Genomic DNA, 21,091 nt, shown 5'->3' with positions numbered 1-21,091 from the left:
ATTGAGAGCGAGTTACTGATCACAGAGCTGCAGCACAGAGAGGACGTCATGCCGAGGGGAGTGTTTATGGCTACCGCTGAGGCGGCCGGCAGCAGTAGCGACAGGTAGGAGGCTACTTAGTTGTAAAAACCTCCGCCCATCAAAGCTATTTGATTGTTTTTAATCTGATACGTCTTCCAGCGAAGGTGTAACTCACGGTCATGTATTTTATGTGATATATTAACAGATCCTCCTGGAAAAAAAAAATGTAGCCACTATCGTGAAGACCAAGGAACACAGCAGACAGGCCAGAGAGGAAGTCGTGGAGAAGTTTAATGCAGAATATAAAGCAATATTCCAAACTTTTAACGTCTCACAGAGATCTGCTCAATTCATTATCTACAAAACAAACTTGTGTGGAACAACAGCACATCTATCAAGTCATGGTATCCACCTTACTCCTAGGAGGGAATTGAACAGAGAAGCAGCCAGGAGGCTCATAGTCACTCACTCTATCTGGAAGGGGGACTATGAGTAAATTCATATGCTAGAATGACCCAGTCAAAGTCCAGACCTAAAACTAACCAGGATTTTGCGGCCCGATCTAGAGCTGTTTTCCAAATAATACATACATGTCATGAATTTACACATGGAATGTAAAATTGCTTTAGATAGGTCCCAAAAGCCTGTAGCTGTGCTCAGAAGCTGGGTCAGACTTTAGAAAGGATTAACTGCACCCCAATTTTTGGGGTCCCAAAGGTTTTTTTTGTTTGTTTGTTTTTTTAATGAAGGGATGTTTTGCAAAAATTGCACTTCATATAAAACTAATATGCCCAAATTAGGTGAGATGTATTAATGTTTTGGGATTTTTTATGAATATATAAGATATTCAAGTATTTGAAACATTATAACATTATGGTTGATTTTTTGGGGGAAAGATGGAGTTATTGGCTAAGGGACAAACTAAACCTAGCATGCATCAATTCATGCCTGCTGATGTATAAGATTACAATTAATGTACTGTAATTTTCATTAGGAAAATAATTTTCCTCAGTGTATAGGGCACCAAAACTGGCTGCAGCCCAGGGATCCACATCCTTGTAGATCCGGCCCTGGTCAGAAGGTTTTTCTGTGAAGCGTTGATTCATAGAATCAACGTGACTACATTTTTCAGACTTTTTTTGTAAGAACAAACTTTCACTTTTCAGTTATGCACTACTTTTTTTTTTTAGCCTATCACTTAAAATCCTAAAACCTTACATTAAACTCTATATTTGTAATGTGATAAAATGTGAAAATGTTGAGGGAGGATGAACGTTTTTACAAAGCACTCTTTGATGCACACAAGAAAAGACTCGCCTACTTGTGATTTATATGTCCTCTTCTCTCTCTATTTGTAGGAAGTCAGAGCTTGACCTGTCCCTGTAATAAAATCTCCCTATAAACGGAGAGTAACATCCCATAACCTCTCTCCTTGAAGCACTCTTTTCAAACGTCTTTTTATAGGGGAAGAAACCAAGGACAACCCAGGTCCCAGGCCGGGCACAGACCTGGGGTCAGCTCCTGAGGGGCAGCAGGGAGGACCTGACCCGTGGGGACCTCCCAGGAACCATGTGGGGAGCTGACAAGGCAGGACATGAGGGCCCGACTGGCCCCAGGTACTGGCAGGGGGTCCCCACCATCACCATGGAGATGGTTTTCACCCTGGTGTGTTTACTGTCAGAGGTCAGCCTGGGCCCTTCAAAGTTAACAAAGGCTGACATTGTCTGGGCAGGACTCCGAATATTAGCTGGATGTGCAGATAGTTTTTATGAGATTAACTTAGTTTGTGTAGACCAGTTTCTCTCATCTGCTGGTCACACAGCTCTTCTTTTATTCCACGCCAAACTGGTGTTTTATATTTTCTGATCAGACAAGCTTTTTTTTACAAACAAGCTGTTGCTCTTTAACTTGGGACAGTAAGTTTGATGTTTGGCTTTTTTTTGTCTTTTTTGTTCAGAATGAGAACAGAGAGAGTTTGAAGGCAATGAAGTGCCCTTTGAACGATGAGTAATCCCAGCATCACCGTTGCCCTCTGCAAGAGAAATTTCCCTTTTTATTATCCTTGATGGGAAGGGAGGCATCAAGGGAGAAAGTTTCACAGCACCTTTAACAAATGGGTTGATCAAAGCGTTTGCTGTCTTTGTACTGTACTTTTCGAATCTGTGTCTACTGAGAGTAAAAAGGACCAGAAGTACCTACTGACGCTCTTCTAAGAATATATCCAGTCATGGCGAAACAAAGTACTTGTTCCTCTAAAGCTCCAGATGCTTTCATTTTTAACCCATTAGCATGACTTTGACAGGATCAGTATTACTGTAGAAATGAGTCTTTTACATCACTTTAGTAAACTTCTCTTTGGGAACTTTGTTTTGATTCTGCCGCATCGAAGAGTTTTTCAGCTTTAATGGCCTGTTTAGGTCGTCCCATAGAATGCTAATCATATTTAAGTCCAGGCTTTGACTAGATCATTCCGAAACCGTAATTTTGCTTTCACAAGAAATTCAGAACTTTGTTGTGGGGCATGAAGTAGCAAAGCAACCTCAGATCATCACATTACCACCACCATGTTTGAATGTCAGAATGATATTATTGTTTTGGGAACTCAATGCTGACCTGCCAAAAGGTTTCAGTTTCATCTCATCAGTTCACTGAATATTTTCTCTGCTGTTTGGTGATCACCAAGATGCTTTTTGATAAATGTGAGACTCTCAAGTGTTTTTCATTTTGTAACTCTCCCATGGATGGCTTTTTGGTTCATTCTCATTTTTAAATGGGTATTTTGTGAACTCCTGGATAAGTCGTTGATGCGTGTTGGAGTAACTTTGACTTCTTGTAAAGGTTCGCCACTGTTTCATGACGCCTTCAGTTGTGAATGCTGGCTCTCTGTTTCAAGGTTGTTTGCCTTAGAAAAGGCTTTGGAACCCTTTATGATATGGTGAACTTTATTTTACACGTGTTTTTGAGTTTCATTTGCTCGAGGAAAGATTTGTTGCTTTTTGAGAGTGTTTACCCTACTACATGTTGTCAGACACTTTCTGTTGAATAAATGCATTGATTCTGTGGTTCAGGCATTGATCAGGACTGTATGTGTCTAGTTGAAATTTTATTTAGCATTCCAAAAATGTGGGTAATTCACAATTTAGCAAGAGGGGATAATTACTTTATCACTTAGGACCAGGTTGATTTGGAAAATGTGTTCATCTTAATCAGTTAAGTAATAATTTCCAAATTGCATTTTGTATTTACTCTAGTTACATTTGTTCCATATGACAATTTGTTTGGTGGTCTAAGCATTTAAATGTGTGTAAAAAAGCAAAAACACGACTGTATCTATTTTGAAAACTTTCCAGAAATGTTACTTGACAAAAGTATCTCGAGTTCGTATCTGTTCAGCTAGTGTCACAAAAGAATGTATTACTTTAAGAAACTTTCTCCTTACAGAGGAATTGAATAAATGTTAAAACAGCACAGATTTCTGAAAACTTCTCCTTTGCTGAGCAGATGTTTCACCTGTCGTGTCTGCATGCTGCCACTGGTGGGAGCTGTGGAGTAATAACCGCTCTTGCTCTTATGGTTATTCAGCATGCTGCTCAATAACCTGGATAATGAATGAGATGCAAAGTGATCATGTCATTTATTATTATCACAACGTTTTTCAGCTTGATTACAGAGAACATTTGAAATGATGAGTAGATCTTTTATTCTCGCTACAAGGACACTTCTGTGATTCTGTCTTGTCAAAAGAATGTCGCAAGTAGATTAAAATGTATTTTTTGCTGCTTTTTTTATTACATACCCGAAATGAATAAAGAAGACATAACTTGGCTGTTCAGGAACACTGACCTCTGTTTTAATACTCACCTCCATGACTGTACGTGGGGTTTATTTGAATTTCATAAAATCCGTGAGAGTTTCTGAAGAAACAGACTCAGTGTCTTTAAAGTATATGTGGCAATAGAGGGATTGTAACGACAATGCTGTTGGGGCGGCAGATCAGTTACTTCTGACGCTCCAAGCCCTCAGGGAGTTGGCTCAAGATTGCTTGTCTTTGATAAGGTCCTCTGCTGGAGCTGCAACTTCGCGATCTGGGAAGATATTGTAAAAAAGAGTTTACGCCTCACTAAATAACCCGAACAATCTTTAAATTATCCCTCACATCGCATGAGTGAGATATACCTAAGAGTGTTGGATATTTGCTTTTGCTTTTTTTATTCCGGAGGAAGAAAGCTGCGATTGTTTTTTATGCAGCTGCCAGGACCAGGCAGTCGGTTCCTCACTTTGAAGTGCGCTGCTCCAGCCTCTCGGTTCAGTTGGTGTTGGAGTCGCCTACAGGAGAGACCTACGGTGCGGCATGGCAACCTGAAAGCACCAGGGAGGAGGAAAAGAAGAAGGAAGGAATAGAGAGAAACAAATATTTTTTTCTCCTTTTTTACGGCACTTCTATTTTCCTAACCGTGTTTGGACGCCAGCAATGTGGATTATAAGCCCTTTTTGTGGAGTTTAATTTGAGGGGGAAACGAACTCGTGGGTCGATGGTAAGTTGGAGGACTGCGTGCCTCTTCAAACTCGCCCCCATTGGAGTTCCCTTTGATGTCCCTTTGAAGTAACGTTCAGGGGGAAATTGGCCACTTTTCCCCAGTTTACACACTCAAAAGACTCACAGGTTCGCGTCTGTGCCACTCGCTTTCCTCTATTTTCGAAAAGGCTTGGTTTAAGACTTAAATATTCGTGAGAAAATTTCTTAAGAAGTAGCCGACCCGAGTCTTGTTGAGCAATTCCTCCCCCACAAGATCAGAGACTTTGATGTTCTTGGGACTTTGGCTGTAATTTTCGCCATTAGAGAAACTGAAAGGGTGTTTTTTTTTTATGTTCGGGTTAAAATTACTCAAATGATTTACCACAGAGTGGTCAGGAATCTCAGGTGTAAGTAATATTTGAGTGTTTTCGCCCTAAAGCCAGGGGGAGTTGAACTCCCAGTTCACTATTTTGGTCACGTTTTCTCATCTCTTTGGGTTGATCGATGTCCTACAGGTACTGGAGAGAGGGAGGCTTCATTTTAGTTGCCCCAGATGAGATGGGGAGAGTCCTGGGAATTAGAAACTAGAAAGTGACAGGGAGGGCAAGAAGACACGTCTGTGCATAGCGCTTGTCCATTTGAAGGTCTCATTGAAGTGAATCCAGTGCATTCTTTAAATTACTCGATTCCTTCTTTCTTCTTTTTCTATGGAAATCCCATTGCTTTTGGTTTAGATGAGAGAAACTCCGCTTTATGTAATGCTGCTGCAGCGGTTTTTCTCCCCTTCTTTTTTTTCCCTGTAAAATCCAGCAAAGGCTCTGACTGCGTTCCTCTGTCTCTTTGAAGTCGGGGCGGATCTGGTTGTGATTAGATCAATACTTTGTGTTTCAGAGAGAAGACGGGCAGCCTGAGAGAAGCCCCCCCGCTGACACAAGAGAGTGAGGAGATTACAGTAGGAGCTCAGAGGAGGCGATCAGCGCTCTCTCTTGCTCTATCTCCTGCTGCTTTCAGAGACATGAGCCGGCCGCTTATGGACCATATCGCCAGTAGTAGTTTCCGCGAAGATGCCCCTCGACCCCCGGTGCCAGGGGAGGAGGGCGATGCGCCCCGCTACCCCAGCAAAGCCGCAATGATGAAACCCCTCGAAGCCCCCAAATCCGCTCTGCTTGCCGGCTCTCCGGGCTCCTCGGCGCGGAGGAACGAGGATGGTCTCGGAGAGCCGGAGGGCAGCGCCTCGCCGGACTCGCCGCTCTCCCGCTGGACGAAGTCCCTGCACTCCCTGCTCGGAGACCAGGACGGCGCCGTTCTGTTCCGGACGTTCCTGGAGCGGGAGAAGTGCGCGGACGCCTTGGACTTCTGGTTCGCCTGCAACGGCTTCCGGCAGATGGACCTGAAGGACACCAAAACGCAGCGGGTCGCCAAGGCGATCTACAAGCGCTACATCGAGAACAACAGCGTGGTGGCCAAGCAGCTGAAGCCGCCCACCAAAACCTTCATTCGGGATAACATCAAGAGGCAGCATATCGACTCTGCCATGTTCGACCAGGCGCAGACGGAGATCCAGATAGACATGGAGGAGAACGCCTACCAGATGTTCCTGACCTCTGACATTTATCTAGAGTATGTTCGGACCGGTGGGGAAAACCCGAGCCACGTCAGCCCGGGCTCTTTGGGCAGCCTGAAAGTTGTATGTGGATACCTGCCCACGCTCAACGAAGAAGAGGAGTGGAGCTGTGACTTAAGAGCCAAAGCCCTGCTGGGACTGAAGGGGCAGAGGGTCCCCATTACGCAGAGAGCAGTGGAGATGATGGAGAAGGGGTACAGGTATGTCTGCTGCACCATTTTTTTCCTTTTTCCTCTAGAGCAAAGGTTTACTCTAAGAGAGGTACAACACAGCTTTTCCCCTCCTCCTAAGTTTGCAGAAAACTCTGGCCATCTTCCCCCTCTCCCAAAGTCTCCAGCAGCAGCAGCAGCCCTCTGCTGGCGCTCGCCTGGATTTCCGGAGCTTTGAAATGGTTCTGCAGAGTGACGGATCGTCTTCCAGAGGAAAAGTTCACAGAGCAGGGGCTGGCTCTGGCCCCAGCCAGCAAATAATAGATGATGACATTGCTGTGCTATGTCTCCTCTTGTACCACCTCTGTCAAAAGCCTTCAGGCGGAGATAAAAAATCTACGGCGGCTCTTCAGATGTCACTTTGATGTGAGGGTAGTTTCATTTATGTGTTTTCTTTGCTCCATCCTACTCTGTTTGTTTTAAGTTAGGGCCTGGGAGAAAAAAAACTGCAAGGTGTTTGCAAGTATTTCCAATATCCTCGTTCAAATGCTGGGACTCGTATTAGTCTGTTGCTGAATTCAGTTATTGTTTTCCTAATACCAGTAACACAAAAACTTGAGTCGATCTAATTGCTATTATTTCAAACAGAAAATGTAAACTATTGCACCAAACAATCATCTGGAGATAAGAATCAAACATGTTTTCATTACTTTGCTTTGACTGAGAATCAGATTGGTAAAATCTCAAAATATTGTTTTTCTTATTCACTGATGCATTGAAACTCAGATGTTCCACCATCATCAGTCTATAGCTTCAGTGACCATCTTTGATTCACTTTAGTTGAGTCAAAGTTTCTTTTCATGTGCTACAGACCGATAACATTGTAATCAGCAGGTCAGACTTGAAAGTATTTCTAATGTTTGTTGTTATAGTTATGAATGTTTTTTTCTAGTTCTTATTTTGATTAAGGTGTGCAGCTTTAGGAAAGTATTCAGGTTTCATACCATTGTTATTATGTGTAATAACAACATAATTAACTGTCATTTTCCAGACAGTTTCCTTTCTCCTTACCACCACATATTGTCTCTACCACTCCCTATGAGCCTTAGCCTTCCAGCTACTAAAACAATGTGAGTATTAAAGGAAGCTAGTGTCTTTTTTACATCTGGCCAAATCTGTGGCAGACAAGCAGAGCCGGAATGTGGCTAATCTGCAGCCTACTGCCCAACAGATAAATCACTCATCTCATTCAAACTGTAGTTTTAAAACAGGATTCCTTTAATAACAAGGATAGATGGTACTCCTTTAAGTTTCGACATCATGACTATCATTTGATTTGTGACTGGAAAGATTTCAAAACTGCTGAATTTGTCTTAACAGCAAAATGAAGCTGCAATGGCTGACAGAGTGTGCAGCAACAGGTGGGAACGCTACATAATTAGAATCAATTTAAATTTATGGCAATATTGGTAACATATTCTGTTGTTTATAGGCTAATACAAGTCTCACATTGAGTGGTTAAATAAACAAACTAGCTGCTAAAGGTCAAATTTGACTCTCTAAACAAAAAAAAGTGTAGCAGCTATGTTTCAGCCAGCTAACCAGCAGTGCTCAGCTTCAGTTTAAGCCCCCACAGCTGGGAGAACCTTTGTGTAGCTTGTTTTCAGTACCTGGGCTGCGCCTAACCAGCAAATGGCGGCAGAACCTGCGCCGCCCTTTTTCTCCTAGTCTCTTCCGACTCAAGTTCTCTTAAAAGTGAAAACAAACCCTTAATGGCAGCAGCTACAGTACAGATTCAAGACCTCTTCCTCCTCTCTGTCACTCTTTGCTCCCCTTCTTCTTGTTTGTGTCAGTTCTCCTCAGATTCCCTCCTTTGCTGCTGTTCACCCCCCTCCTCCTCCTCCACTCCCTCGGCCTTCTTTACTTTTATCTTTTCTTCCTTTTGAAAACCGAGGGACGGGCACTACAAGGCCTGCTTTTGGAGCGGAAAGGAAGGATGGAGGGAGGGAGGGAAGAGGCGAGGAGGACGGTTGCAGCTCATGAAAGGGGGGGAGGAGAAAGGATAAATGAGGGGGTGAAAGAGAGGCAGGGAGGGAAGAATGCCGGGCCAGCTGTGCTAAATACCTGACTCTTTGCAAACCCCTCTGAAGGTCAGTCTGGAGCTGGAGGGAGGTGGTGGGGGGGACTGCAGCTTTAGTCATGCTGGGTCTCTCTCCCTCCGCACCGAGATCCTCCCCTTCTTCTCTTTTCTCCCCTTTCTTTCCGTCTGTGACACACTCCCATGCTTCCAGCCGAAACTTTTTGTGCTACTCCCACTCAGCCCCCCTTCGCCCCGCTTTCCTCCTCCTGTACCATGGCAAGAATGCAAACACAGCGGGGAATGCACGCTGGGGGAAAGAGTGAGGGTGGATGAGCGGAGTGGAAAGAGAAACTGTGGGACATTTAAGAAGTTTTCCCACAAAGTTTGCCAGGCTCCACACCAGCCTGTCACATTTGTTCGTCATGTTTGCCGCTCTTGCATCCACACGTTTCTTTCAGCTCTCCTACAAAAAATAAAAAAAAGACCCAATCTGTTTTGATTTAAGAACCACAGCCAGCCTGTTGGAGTGATATTAATATTAATCTGTTGTTGCCCAGGTCCTACAAGAGAGCCGAGCAGATCAACCCCTACCATGCAGGCGCCTTCGCCCCTGTCAGCAGCACCAACGACAGCGAGGTTTCCAGTGACACCTTGACTGACGACACCATGTCTGTGACTGACGGCAGTGTGTGAGTGGATGTTAATCAGATATACATGCGTGCACACACATGTGTGTCCAGAACACATCAAATGACTTGTATGTCAACAGGGTGTCTGCACATCCATAAAAACCTTTAAATTATTGCTTCTAAAATGAAGGCCTTGTAATGTCTTAAATTCATTTTAAAAAAAAAAATTAAGTTGGCAGTAAGTAAGCTAACCACAGGTCTTACATTTTGTCAGGGTTATTTGATCTATGTAGTTTCTTTTTACTTTCTCACTGAACTTTTCTATGAAGCAAACATTTGAGTCTTCATTCTGTTTTGTGACTTGAGGTGGCTAACTAGCTGCTAATATTGCCCTGCTAGCTAGCTAGCTAATTGAATGGAAAAGGTTGGTCTTTCCCTCTGGTTCACATCTTTTGTCAAACCATAATGCTCATTTTGTGCAAAAAAGCTTGGGACTACTACAAGGGGGTGATTTCATTCACAATGGTCTTACAAAGGTTTTAAGAGGACTTAAATTTCAGTTTGAACTCTGCAGAAACCAGCAGTTCAAGCAACTTGCTGAGAACCAAACTGCATGAGTTAGTCGTAGGGACACACCTGGCAAAACACAGGAGTTAATTTGGGTCGACAATGATCCTCATCAAGTTGGTCTGGATCCCAAATTCACCAGTAGAGCAAAAAACATCTCTGACAAACAGGCATAGGCTGGTTATTAGAGTCCAGTTAGAGCAAGGTCCTAAAAGGTTCCTAAACTAAAGTTTTCAACACCTGTTGATTAGTAAATAGTAAAACATTTCAAGAAATATCTCCTTAATATAATTATATACTCTGACTAATTTAACTGTATTTCCTGCTAAAATCTTGTGTTTGGTGTTGTCCAAAATATTCTCAAATGTCTATCGGAGAGTAAGTTGTTGATGCTTCTCACTCAGCTGTTTCAGTGTAGAAATGACTCGGTCAGTTAGCGTTTCGATCACCAGTTTTTGTAAAGGTTCAAAACAGATTTGAAAACATAGATTCATCTTTAAGAGCTTCTGTATTAAAAGACAGCATCTCATATTAGTAATTAGTGCTATTAGCATGATGTAGCACGTTGTTCCAGAGATGTTGAGATCGTAAACATTTCCAAATCCAACTTGTTCCAGACATTATTTGCTAGACTCCGATGGCCTTCCTGTTGTTATCCTGCTTTATTCTCTCCCTCTGTAGGAAATATAGCTTCCTTTTAAATATCTTCAGTCATCTCTGTGCTTTTCTCATTTTCAAACACCTCACAGATACTAAAAATAGCTAACGATAAGTCTTCTTCCCTTACTTACGTTCACACCATAGAGTGTTTTCGAGCCGAAACAGATTCTGTTCACCAGCCAATTTCTAATGTATGTTCAAAGATCTGAATCGATGTGGACTTCAAGTTTTATCACAATATTTTGTGATACTATTGAGATATAATAAGAACTATTTGATACGACTTTTTAGGCAACTGAAGGTATCATAGCGCCACAAACTCTGCTCTTGAGTGTTTGTGGAGCTTCTAATAAGCTTCTGTAAGATATGGGTCACATAAGATAGTGTGATTTGTATCACTAAGGTGCTCACATTAACTGCATTTAATCATATTTTTGTATTTGCAATATATATGTGGAGAAACTACAAAAACTAATAATCTAGACAATTCTGACGTTTTTGATGGTTTTTAAACACCTTTCTTTATTGGAATCTATTATGACAACAATGAATTAAAATTCTTATGATGAAAAGGAATTTATCACGATGAATGACAAACGATGCGATAAATGCCCTGCTCTATTTCCAACCTCATTAATCATCAGCCTTCTTTGGGTTCTCTGATCCAAAAAGTGACTAATCAGTAATCATTTGTGAACGCGGCTGTCCACATGTTGTATAAACTCATCCAGCTACGTGCCATGGGCCTCGTTTACACAACGTGGTCATGTGACCTATACCTGACGAAGTGCTCGTCTTTCTTTGGGACATAAAGTCGAAGAATCTCTATCCAGAGTTCACCCTTAGTTCATATCTGCTAGGATGATGCTGATGAAACGTCCAGATCAACCATGACCAAGCTAAAGATACTGATGAGCTGAAAGCGCTGATATTCAGTTCAAACCCTGGGCTTGGCTGGAGCAGAAAGGCGGCAGCTAAAAAGTCATTTTTTCTTTTTTTTTTTTTTTTTACAGCAGTCAGAGGGACATACGGTCCTGCTCTGCTGTACTTTGCCCAGCACAGTTTGAAAGGCTGAGCCGCAGGGACACCAACTTCCCCGCCTCATTTCCTGCCCACTCTGGCCTTGATCACAATATCTGCCTCTCAGTAGGTCACAGCTATAAAGACCCATAAACATTTGAATTGCATTTACAGATAAAGGCAGCAGGGAAAAATAGAAAATGAGGAAAAATGGTAACGGGGGAGGAGGCGCTCGGTTGGGAAGAGAAAGTGCGCGGTGATAGAGCGAGAAGGAGGGGGGTGGGATTTCTTTTTTTCTTTTTTTTTTTTTTTTGCTTATATCTTATTTATGGATTTGCTTGGACGCTGGGGAATGCAGCTGCGCAGACTTCAAACATTACCTTATCTTACAAACCAGCCTTTTGATGTGCCGAGATCAGAGGCTGGCTGCGGCAAAGCTTGCCAAATGAAGATTGGGAGTGTGTTTGGAGACGGGGTTGGGGTGGAGGAGGGAAGTGGGGGGTTTTGCTCATGCGCATGAATGTGGTGTTTTAAAGCAAGAGTAGAAAAGTGCTTCTCAGTTTGGTTGGGGAGCTGCTGTTTAACTCGGGCGTAAAGGTACTGAGCTAAAGTCAACTCTGTACCAGGCAGAAATTCAGATTCAACCTGTATCTGCTAACTCTGTAGAAAGGTGTAAGTAGGCCTGTCATTATAAGAAATTTTGCTGAGCGATTAATTGTCTCAAAAATATTGTGATAAACGATAATATTGATTGAAGACCTTTTTACATTGACTTAATGGAAGTGACGTAATGATGCATGCGATTTCTTGCCAAAGATAGATACACTTTATTTTCAAAAGAACACTTAACACTGGAACTGACAAACAAAAGAACCAAAAACAAAAATAAAATGGATGCTCCGTCTCCATTAACAAAAAATGTACTAGAATAAAGACTAAACAACCTAAAGCCAAAGTGGAAATAAATACTGGATTCAACCAAAAGCGTACAGATTATGAAGTCTGTATAATATATTGTCCTTCAGTAATCATTAGATTTAAATATAGAAGATGGGCACATCTAACTACCTGATGCAATAGTCCACACTATACGATTGTTGCTTGAGATTTCGTAACCCATCATCCTGTAGTGTGTGGTGTGTTACTGTAGATGTCATAGTCCTGATCTAAATCAGGGGTTTTCCCGACTGGCCGTGTTAACGCAGCTTGTTAAATGTGACAGGTAGCCAATCAGAAAGTGCGGATTCTCCTCCGTGCTTTGGAGATGATATGTGGAAACCACATTAATGTCTATTGAACATTTGTGCAAAGAATATAGAAATGACGAGGGGAGGAGTTGGAGTGAAGTTGCTACCGCAGTTGATAAACCCGGTAACTTTTCAGCTGTTTTTCGCTAACGTGACCTAAATAGGTTATAATGATTTTCATTCAGTCAGGACTCACACTAGAGTCACATGCATTGTAGGTAGATGGTAGTAAAGCATTGATTAATGCCTGGTTTTAATATTAGTTAACTGAACTTGTAGCCATTATTTTGTGCTCATTGTTGGACACCACCTGCGACAGACTGGCGACCTGTCCAGGGTGAACCCCGCCTCTCACCCGGAACGTTAGCTGGGGATAGGCACCAGCAACCCTCCCGACCCCATTAGGGACGAAGGGTGTATAGAAAATGGATGGATGGATGGATCTTGGACACCACACGGCACGATCGAACCGATCGAACCGTTATACCTAGGATTTCTGACAACACGATCCTGTCGTGTGCGCTGGGCATTACACTAAGGATATGAGGAAGGGAGGGTCAGTGGTGAGCATCTGAGTTGAGCCTTTTTTCATTCAGTGTCATCAACAGAAAGAGAAAAAGGCCAGAAGCAACGATAAAGCCAATAATTAAAATGAGGTTGTTAGTTTTAATTTATCGTGCGATTAATTGATTTATTGTTTATCACCACAGGCCTAGGTGTAAGGAGTCGGCAAAGCAGCTGTAACCTTGACTTTACTTCAATTGCTGGGGAAGAAACATTTACTAAGTGTCAGAACACAATGCCACTCTACAGACTAGATAAACATGGAAAAACAAAATGGAAACATATTGAATCGAACGTAACTTCTGACTTTATTCCCTGTCTCATTGTCCAAGAACTGGATCCATTCATCCACTTCTTTCTTTTTTTCCTCTTTCTTTCTGTTTCACTCCTTCCTCTCTGTGGCTCTTCTACTGTAAAGCAATAACTAGTAAAAACTTGGTAAACATTCACTCATATTTATAGTTTAAAAAATGGACGGGGGATTCCTGTTTATTAGAGTCTGGACAAGGATGCAGTTTGGTCTTGAAAAATGTTTGGGGGATGATGAGTGTCATTTCTGGGGCAAATAAAATGTCCCTGGAACTATCTCATTTTGAAGATGAACCCCACACGACTCCAACAAACACACACACATATAGACCTGAACACTGACTCGGTTAACCTCGGATTAAGCCTGGAAGAGGAATTAATAAATTAGATTTTTTTTCCCTTGAAGTTTGTTTGATCCGTCCTTTTGGCTAACAAGCGGTCTTTAATGATGTATCTGATTGGGTAATTGACCTTTGTGATGTCTCCTCCCCCCTCAGAGATGGCATCCCTCCATATAAAATGGGCTCCAAAAAGCAGCTACAGAGAGAGATGCAACGAAACATGAGGATGAACAGCCAAGTCTCTCTGCCTGCTTTCCCTGTAAGTACACAAACACACACACACACACACACACTCTGAAGTCTTTTTGAGCCCGGGTCCCACAGTGTAATTTCCATACCACCCTCCGTTCCGGGTCTCTCTCGCTTCTATGAATAGTGCTGTGCAAACTGTATTTGGCATTCTCGATTCAACAACACCAGCAAAGATCTGAAGAAGTGGCGTCAAAGACCCTGCCTCCCACTCTCACACACATCCAAACACAAGCCCCCTGCCTACCTTTGGTGTCACCTACACCCCCCATTAGGGTACCTTGAAGTCTGTAGGGGGAAGGAACGAGGTCTCTAAGCTGTTTATCGCCCCAGCGCTCGCTTTTTTTCCTTCTACTTCTTCTTCCCCGCCGATGCTGTAAATATGGAGAATAAGAAAGAGATGAGGAAGATCTCTGCCGCCTTATCCCAGGGGCCCTGGAATCAGCCCGGTTCCCCAACAAAAACACAAGCACGCTCGCAGTAACGTGCACGAACGCAACGCTTTGATCTGCAGATGAATGAAGCAAACGCACGGGGAAGTGACAACTTCCAACTGAGATGGCCCCCTTTCCCTTCCCCTCTTTCCTTCCCCATCCAAGCATACACAGACCCTAAACCTCCCCCCCCCCCCACACACACACACACACAGCCATCTCACATAAAAGTGAAGGATCAGAGGGAAGAGTCTGAGCACGTCATGTGAGCTCTCAGCAGGTCAGGGGGGAGATACTAGCTTAAGATATTTGGGAAGAGGAGGCTGGAGGGGAGCGGATTTAACCAAACTTGATAAAAGCAATACCTTGCAGAAGTATTGCTGAAACTTTATGACTTTAAACCGCAAACTTACAACATGTTTTATTTGGATTTAACGTGATACACCAACACAAAGTAACGTTGAATTATGATAGTCAACGTTACTTTGCAGGTTTTCTTACTTCAGTTGGCTCCAAATTTCTTCTTATTTTTTTTTTTTCAGCTGATTGTCCCACCTAAGCTCTGGATCTCCGCTTCTCCTCCAGAGTTACATTTCACCTTTGAGCTGGTTTTCTTATCATCAGTTTACATATAGGTTATAAATCCTAAATAAAATGTGTTTAAATCTGGTAATTATGTTGTGATAAAGGTCAAAGGGTGTGAATACTTTTGTAAGGCACTCTAAACTTGATCACAAACTTATGATCTATAAAAAAGAAATAAGCAGGAAGTTTGAGGTTTAAAAAAAAAGCTGCACAGATTAGATGGGGCTGCTCTTCTTGCCTTTGTTCTTGTTTTTGTTTCCCATCTGACTTCCTCTTTATATTTTTTAGATGGTTGCCATTCCCATAATGCATCAGCTCCCAGCACCATCAGTCAGCCCCCCTGTCCCTGTTTATTCTGACTACAAAGAGTTAGGAAAAGTATAAAAATATGGAGGAACAATCAAGAAAGCCTCGATGCAGAAAGAAAAAAATGCAAATATTCTAAGATGTGTTCAGCCGCTCACTGTCACAACACCGTAGCTCAAAGGTGCCCAGTGTGTGACGAGGTGGGGGAATAAAATTCCTCAACCTTTCTGATCTCACACCCCGTGTTTTAGTACCTTTATCTCTTCCTCTCAGGTCTTGTCTTTTTTATTTGAACCTGAAAGCGCACATATCTGCATCCCCGACTTCTCCCATTACTCCTTTTTTTTTCATCCCTCATCCTATCCTCCCTGGAGTTCTCTTTCACCCCCTGTTGATGCACGGCTTTTATTCCTAGATGTAAAGCCACTGCTTCCCATCAATCTATTCCTCCATCCATCCTTCCACCACCCCTACTGAGTGTTTGATATTTGACGAGGAAGTCTTTGAAGTGAGCTGACTTTGGAGGCCCGCTGATGATGACAGAGGGAACCAGCTGAGCCCGGGGTCCGCCGCCCCCTAAAACAAGCCGTGGGTTAGCAGGCTGGTTATTAATGCTGGTTGTTTAAATTGACTGTTAGTGCAGCATATTACTGTAAGAATATTTAAAGTGTGGATACAAGCATAAAGATTTGGATGCTCAACCCTACAGGTTGTGTTTCTCATATAAACTGTTAGCCTCTTGTATTTCAGGATGTTTTCCATTTCTCAAGATGGCCACCGTTTTTGAGCCTTTTAAGCCAATTATTGCCATGAATGTTACCAAAACTGAAACAGGGGATTCTGTTCGCAAGTTTTCTTCCTCCGAGTGTGTGATGCAGACTGATGGCTAGCGTTTGCTTTTATGTGTTCAGTGGCTTAGCATTAGCTTCCTCTAATTTTTTTGTGTTTAGCATAAGCTTTTGCTATTTTTTTTAGCATGCATAACAGTTTAGCGTTAGCTTCTGCTAAATTTTAATGTGTATAAAAGTTTAGCATTAGCAGAGTTACGATTCTTGTTTAGTGAATTAGTGATTAGTGAATTGAATGTTTTGGTTAGCGGTGCCCATCACTGGCAAAAGCTGCTGCTGATTTTATTGCAAATATATTTTCACCTTTATAACCCTGGTGGCCATTTTGAAAAATGTTCTGCATGTAGGGGAAACACAAGATGAACAAAATAACGGTGATTTCTATGGTTCAAAATATGTAGGCTATGATTTGACACCAAAAACATTCAAATAAATTTTGCATGACAACCATGATGAAAAATGAAAACATTGTCAGCAAATACGATTACTTTGGGTCCAATTATGTGTGATCCGACACCAAAAGGACGCAATGGTGATATTGACAAATTTAACACAAAACAAAAAGGTTCTTGAACCTTTTTGATCATCTTTAAATTTCCAGGTGCTCACCATTTTTAAAGGACATTTTGTGAATATTTTTGCTGAAATATTCAGTTATCTGCTTCACGATGTGGAAGCTGTGGAGTTAGGTTACCTTGATTAGGAATCAAACACAAGCTAATGTATCCACTTTCTTTCCCCTAAAGCGTACAACCCGTCCTCCAAAGGAGATGGTCCCCTTGGAGCCGGCGCAGTTCGCAGCCCAGCTGATCTCCCGCCTGGAGAACTTGAAGAGGAAGCAGGACACCTTCAACTCTCTGGAGGAGCGGCTGCAGCAGATTCAGGAGGTTTGACTTCTTCTTTCAGAACTTTTCTTCCTTTATTTTTTTCCTTTTGTGTTTCTGTGAATTCATGTTTTTCTTGTTTTTGTCTCCCAGGAGGAGGAAAGAGAGGATTCAGAGATCTCTGTTAGCGCTCCGCAGCTTTCCCCACATCCTCTGGCCCTCCTATCGGGCTCCTCCGACGAAGACCCCCAGGCCATCCTGGATGAGCACCTGTCTCGGGTCCTCAAGACCCCCGGCTGCCAGTCGCCCACTGTCGTCCTGCACTCGCCTCGCTCCAGCTCCCCGGAGAACCGGCCGCATGCCTGTGGAGGCAAACCCAGCGCCAGGGCCGAGTCGTCCACTTCTCCTGTGTCGAGTCCAGACTCAGGGGCTTTCGCTCTGAGCCTGGGCTCCAGCAGGACCCTGTTGAGCAGGCAGAGCACCAAGCACATCCACCACCACTACATACATCACCACGCCAGTCCAAAGTCCAAGGAGCAGATTGAACGGGAGGCGGCCCTGAGGGTGCAGGGCGTCTGCTCTGCCGCCGGCCGCTGTCAGTCCTGCCAGGCTTACCCACGCAGCCGCAGTCTGGGCAGAGAGATGTGTGGCTCCGTCTCGACCGAGAGCAACATGGGGTGAGTTTGAGCATGATAAAACTGCTCAACCTTCTTATTACCTTCTCAAAATATCTCTCTCCAATGCTATTGCAGTCTGATTATATTAGATTTTCTCTAGCTGTGAATCCATTACAAATGTGAGCAAAACTTAGATATTCCGCTAATGTCAAAAACACTCAGTTTTGTAATTGCAGTGTTTCTGTTAAATAAGAAAAGCAGTTAAGATCCCATGTGAATAAGTTTGTTCAAGCAATAAGTCATGAAAATCCATTCTCTTCTGTGATCCTCCTACCACTTCCTGTTGTCTTCTTTGACTTTTCCGCCAGTAGTAAAATCTAATTTCTTGATCTGGATGTTACTACCAGATCGCATTTTCCTCATAATGTTATAAAAGTGTTTCCATTGCGGTTTGGCAAAATTTCAATATAGCCAAAAAACATTTTTATCGAAAACATATATTTTGTTTTTATTTTTAATTCTTCTGCTTCTATTAAGTAAATATATTTTTGTAATTCCAATTTGGCAGTTATATGCTCAATGGAAATGTAGCTAGCATAAAATCTGACTGGAATGTTTCCGTTTCCCAGGCGTTCCAGCTCCCTATCGAGACGCGTGTGTCGCTCGGAGGCCGAAGAGGGGGTCGCAGACGGCTGCATGGACGACTGTGGGATCTCACAGCTGCCCACAGACACAACTGACCCCACCGAGAACGTTCGCCAGTGGATCCTGGAGAGCAAACGGCAGAGCCGACACAAGTCTCACAGGTGAGCAGGCGTAGCGAGTCTGAAAGCACGTCGTTTTTTGTTGTTAGGTCGGTAAACATTTCCCTCTCTGTCCTGCAGTAACCAGGGCGCCAAGAAATTCGGAGGCTCGTCAACACAGACGCACACCTGGGGCGGCGGAGGAAGCTGCGGCCACCTGCGGAGCCACCAACCGGCTCAGCCCTTCATCCAAGACCCCGCTATGCCGCCCCTGCCCCCTCCCAACACCCTGTCCCAGCTGGAGGAGGCCTGCCGCAGACTGGAGGAGGTTTCCACCAAGACCCCCAAACAGAGGTACGGACCCCAGAGGAGCTGCTCTGCTCCACAATAACACCTTACCAACTATGTTTGGTCTAGTTTTTACTCTAAATATCTTACTGCACCCGCACTTAACAAAGCTAACGTATAAGTAACTTTCCAGCAAGATTTTTTGTTTTTGTTTGGATTAACAAAAGGTCCTAGTTCCACTTAAAAAAAAAATACAAATTTAAAAGGCACTTGTTTTTGTTGTAAACTGAGTGAGTTTTATCTTATTTTTTCTGTTTTATTCAGGCATTCGTTGGCCAGCCTTCAACGAGAGAAGACCCACCAAGTCACAGTCCATGCAGGGGGGTCAGCTCTCCCCAGTCCTGCCCCTCTCGGTTCCCCTGGCCTCACCTCCACCTGCCCGGGTCTCCTCCAATCAGAAGAGTACGAGGCCTCCCTCTCCTCTCCTCCTCTCTGCTCCTCTTCCTCCTCCTCTTCCTCCTGCTCTGAGCTTTAACATCCAACTTCCAGCGTACATAAACCCTTTTAACTTTTCCTACTTGACACCCGCACCATAAACAGAACAACATACACACACATTTTCAGTCTTAATGTGCGCATCAGTGTCGTGTGTGTGTGCTGGAGGCTGTTGCCACGGTACCACCGGACTGGCTCTATCTCTTCATGGAGATCTATTCATATCGTTATTATTGGCTGTCCTTCTGTGAGCTGGTGTAGTTCAGAGAGAGCTCCTCTAATGTTGGCCTACAAAGCCTTGGACCCAGCTGAAGGAGAATTGATTACACACACACACACACACATATGAGTCTGACTCCCACACTCGCTGGCATCCCTCATATTTCCAAGCCTGCATAGTCAGCATCTGGATGAGTTTCGTCGTGGTGCTATTGTACCACCTGTGTCCGTGTCGTATCTCTCACGCTCTCTGTCTCCGTTTTTGGGTCCCGGCAGATGTAAGAAGGTCTTGGGCGGCCTCGCGGCGTGCAGCGGGGAGACGGTGGTGACTTACTTCTTCTGCGGCGAGGAGATCCCGTACCGCCGCACCATGAAGAGCCACAGCCTCACCCTGGGTCACTTCAAGGAGCAGCTCCGTAAAAAGGGCAACTACAGGTGAGCTGGAGACGCAACAAACCAAAGCCGGAGGTAGAGAATTAAAGAGTTAGAATCTTGAATGCAAAAGTATTCACACCCTCTGAGCTTTTTCAGATTATTTTCATGTTAAAGCCACGACCTTCAGTGTGTTTTATTGCCTGAATATATCGCTTATTATCGCAGATTCTCATTTGGATTTAGGTCTGAACTTTGATTATGCCAGTCTAAAAGGTTACTTTCTTCTAAACTACCATTGTGGGTCTTAGAAGCATTTAATTCCCACAGTATGATGCTGCTACCACCATTTTAGCTTCTTGTTCTGGTGGAAGGGTTTTCTGTTTTGTTTTTTTTATTTCAGCCTGTAACACAGTTCTCAAATATTGGGGTGAGGTGTCTGGAGGACCTTAGGATTATTAAACAAGCCTCCAGTCACTAGGTGGCAGCAGTCAACAGTCTGCTGTTAGTCCCAGTAAATAAAAGTCGCCTTTACTGTTGTACAAAGCTGAGAAGAGACGGAGAAGTTTGTGTAATTCTAAAGAAAAATGGTGTTGAGGAAACTCGCAGCAACCTCGACGTCCGTTAGCATCGCTGGTTCACTCTGTTAGAAAATATGACAGGAAATAATATAGAACAGTTTTTGTCCCCAGTTTTCCCTCCTTCCATCTTCCTGAGCTTCTCTGTCCCTGCTGAAGAAAAACATCCCCACAGTTTAATGCTGCCGCCACCATGTCTCAGTACTGGGATGATGGGTCTTAGCACTTCGTATGTTGCTCTGTTACGTAAAATCGCAATAAAGAGCTCTGAGGTTTGTGGTTTAAATACGTCAAAACCTGTTGGATAAAGCAGCTAACCTCTAAATATCTGACTATATTTCTGTGATGAGTCCTGCTGTCTGTGTTTTTGTTTCTGTGTGTGTGTGTGGCTGGCTTTTTGAGCAACAGAAAAGGGAAAGACAAGCGGGCGGGTGGCGCAGGGGTTAGTGGGAGAGTTTGAACTGCAGCGATTTGGGTCCCATCTGGTATTGATTTCCATGCTAAGGCACACTTAATACACACGGCTTTGAAGCCTCGGCCTCTTTCATTTCAACCAACAAAGACTCACACAAATGGCCAGTGTGCAAATTCTTCACTGATGCTATCAGGGCCTCTCTTTCTTTTTCCTTTTTCTCCCCTCCTCCCGCTGCCCGTGTGTGTGTGGGTGTGTGTGTGTGTGTGTGTGTGTGTGTTGGGTTGAATGCACACGGTGTTTACACATGTTGTAATCATTTTATGGATATTTTGGAAAGGCAGATAGTTAAATGCCAGATCCGCTCGCTTCACAAGGCCCCGTCGAGTGCCCA

At 43.5% G+C, this 21,091-nt stretch overlaps 1 protein-coding gene across 1 annotated transcript in view; it reads left to right on the top strand.

The window, feature by feature from the left end:
- The window catches only part of LOC122821761 (axin-2-like), a 32,148-nt gene that overhangs the window by 5,696 nt on the left and 5,361 nt on the right, over nt 1-21,091 (top strand). Inside the window, exons 2-11 of the mRNA XM_044099954.1 lie at nt 1,486-1,637; nt 5,429-6,361; nt 8,948-9,079; nt 13,884-13,986; nt 16,896-17,036; nt 17,127-17,650; nt 18,220-18,396; nt 18,475-18,687; nt 18,946-19,083; nt 19,612-19,770. Of these exons, the coding sequence (XP_043955889.1) occupies nt 1,486-1,637; nt 5,429-6,361; nt 8,948-9,079; nt 13,884-13,986; nt 16,896-17,036; nt 17,127-17,650; nt 18,220-18,396; nt 18,475-18,687; nt 18,946-19,083; nt 19,612-19,770 (2,672 nt within the window). The remainder of the gene's footprint in view (nt 1-1,485; nt 1,638-5,428; nt 6,362-8,947; nt 9,080-13,883; nt 13,987-16,895; nt 17,037-17,126; nt 17,651-18,219; nt 18,397-18,474; nt 18,688-18,945; nt 19,084-19,611; nt 19,771-21,091) is intronic.

This window comes from Gambusia affinis, linkage group LG19 (assembly GCF_019740435.1).
Source record: "Gambusia affinis linkage group LG19, SWU_Gaff_1.0, whole genome shotgun sequence".
Lineage (NCBI taxonomy): Eukaryota > Metazoa > Chordata > Actinopteri > Cyprinodontiformes > Poeciliidae > Gambusia > Gambusia affinis.
This window is presented reverse-complemented; position numbering and strand designations above follow the sequence as displayed.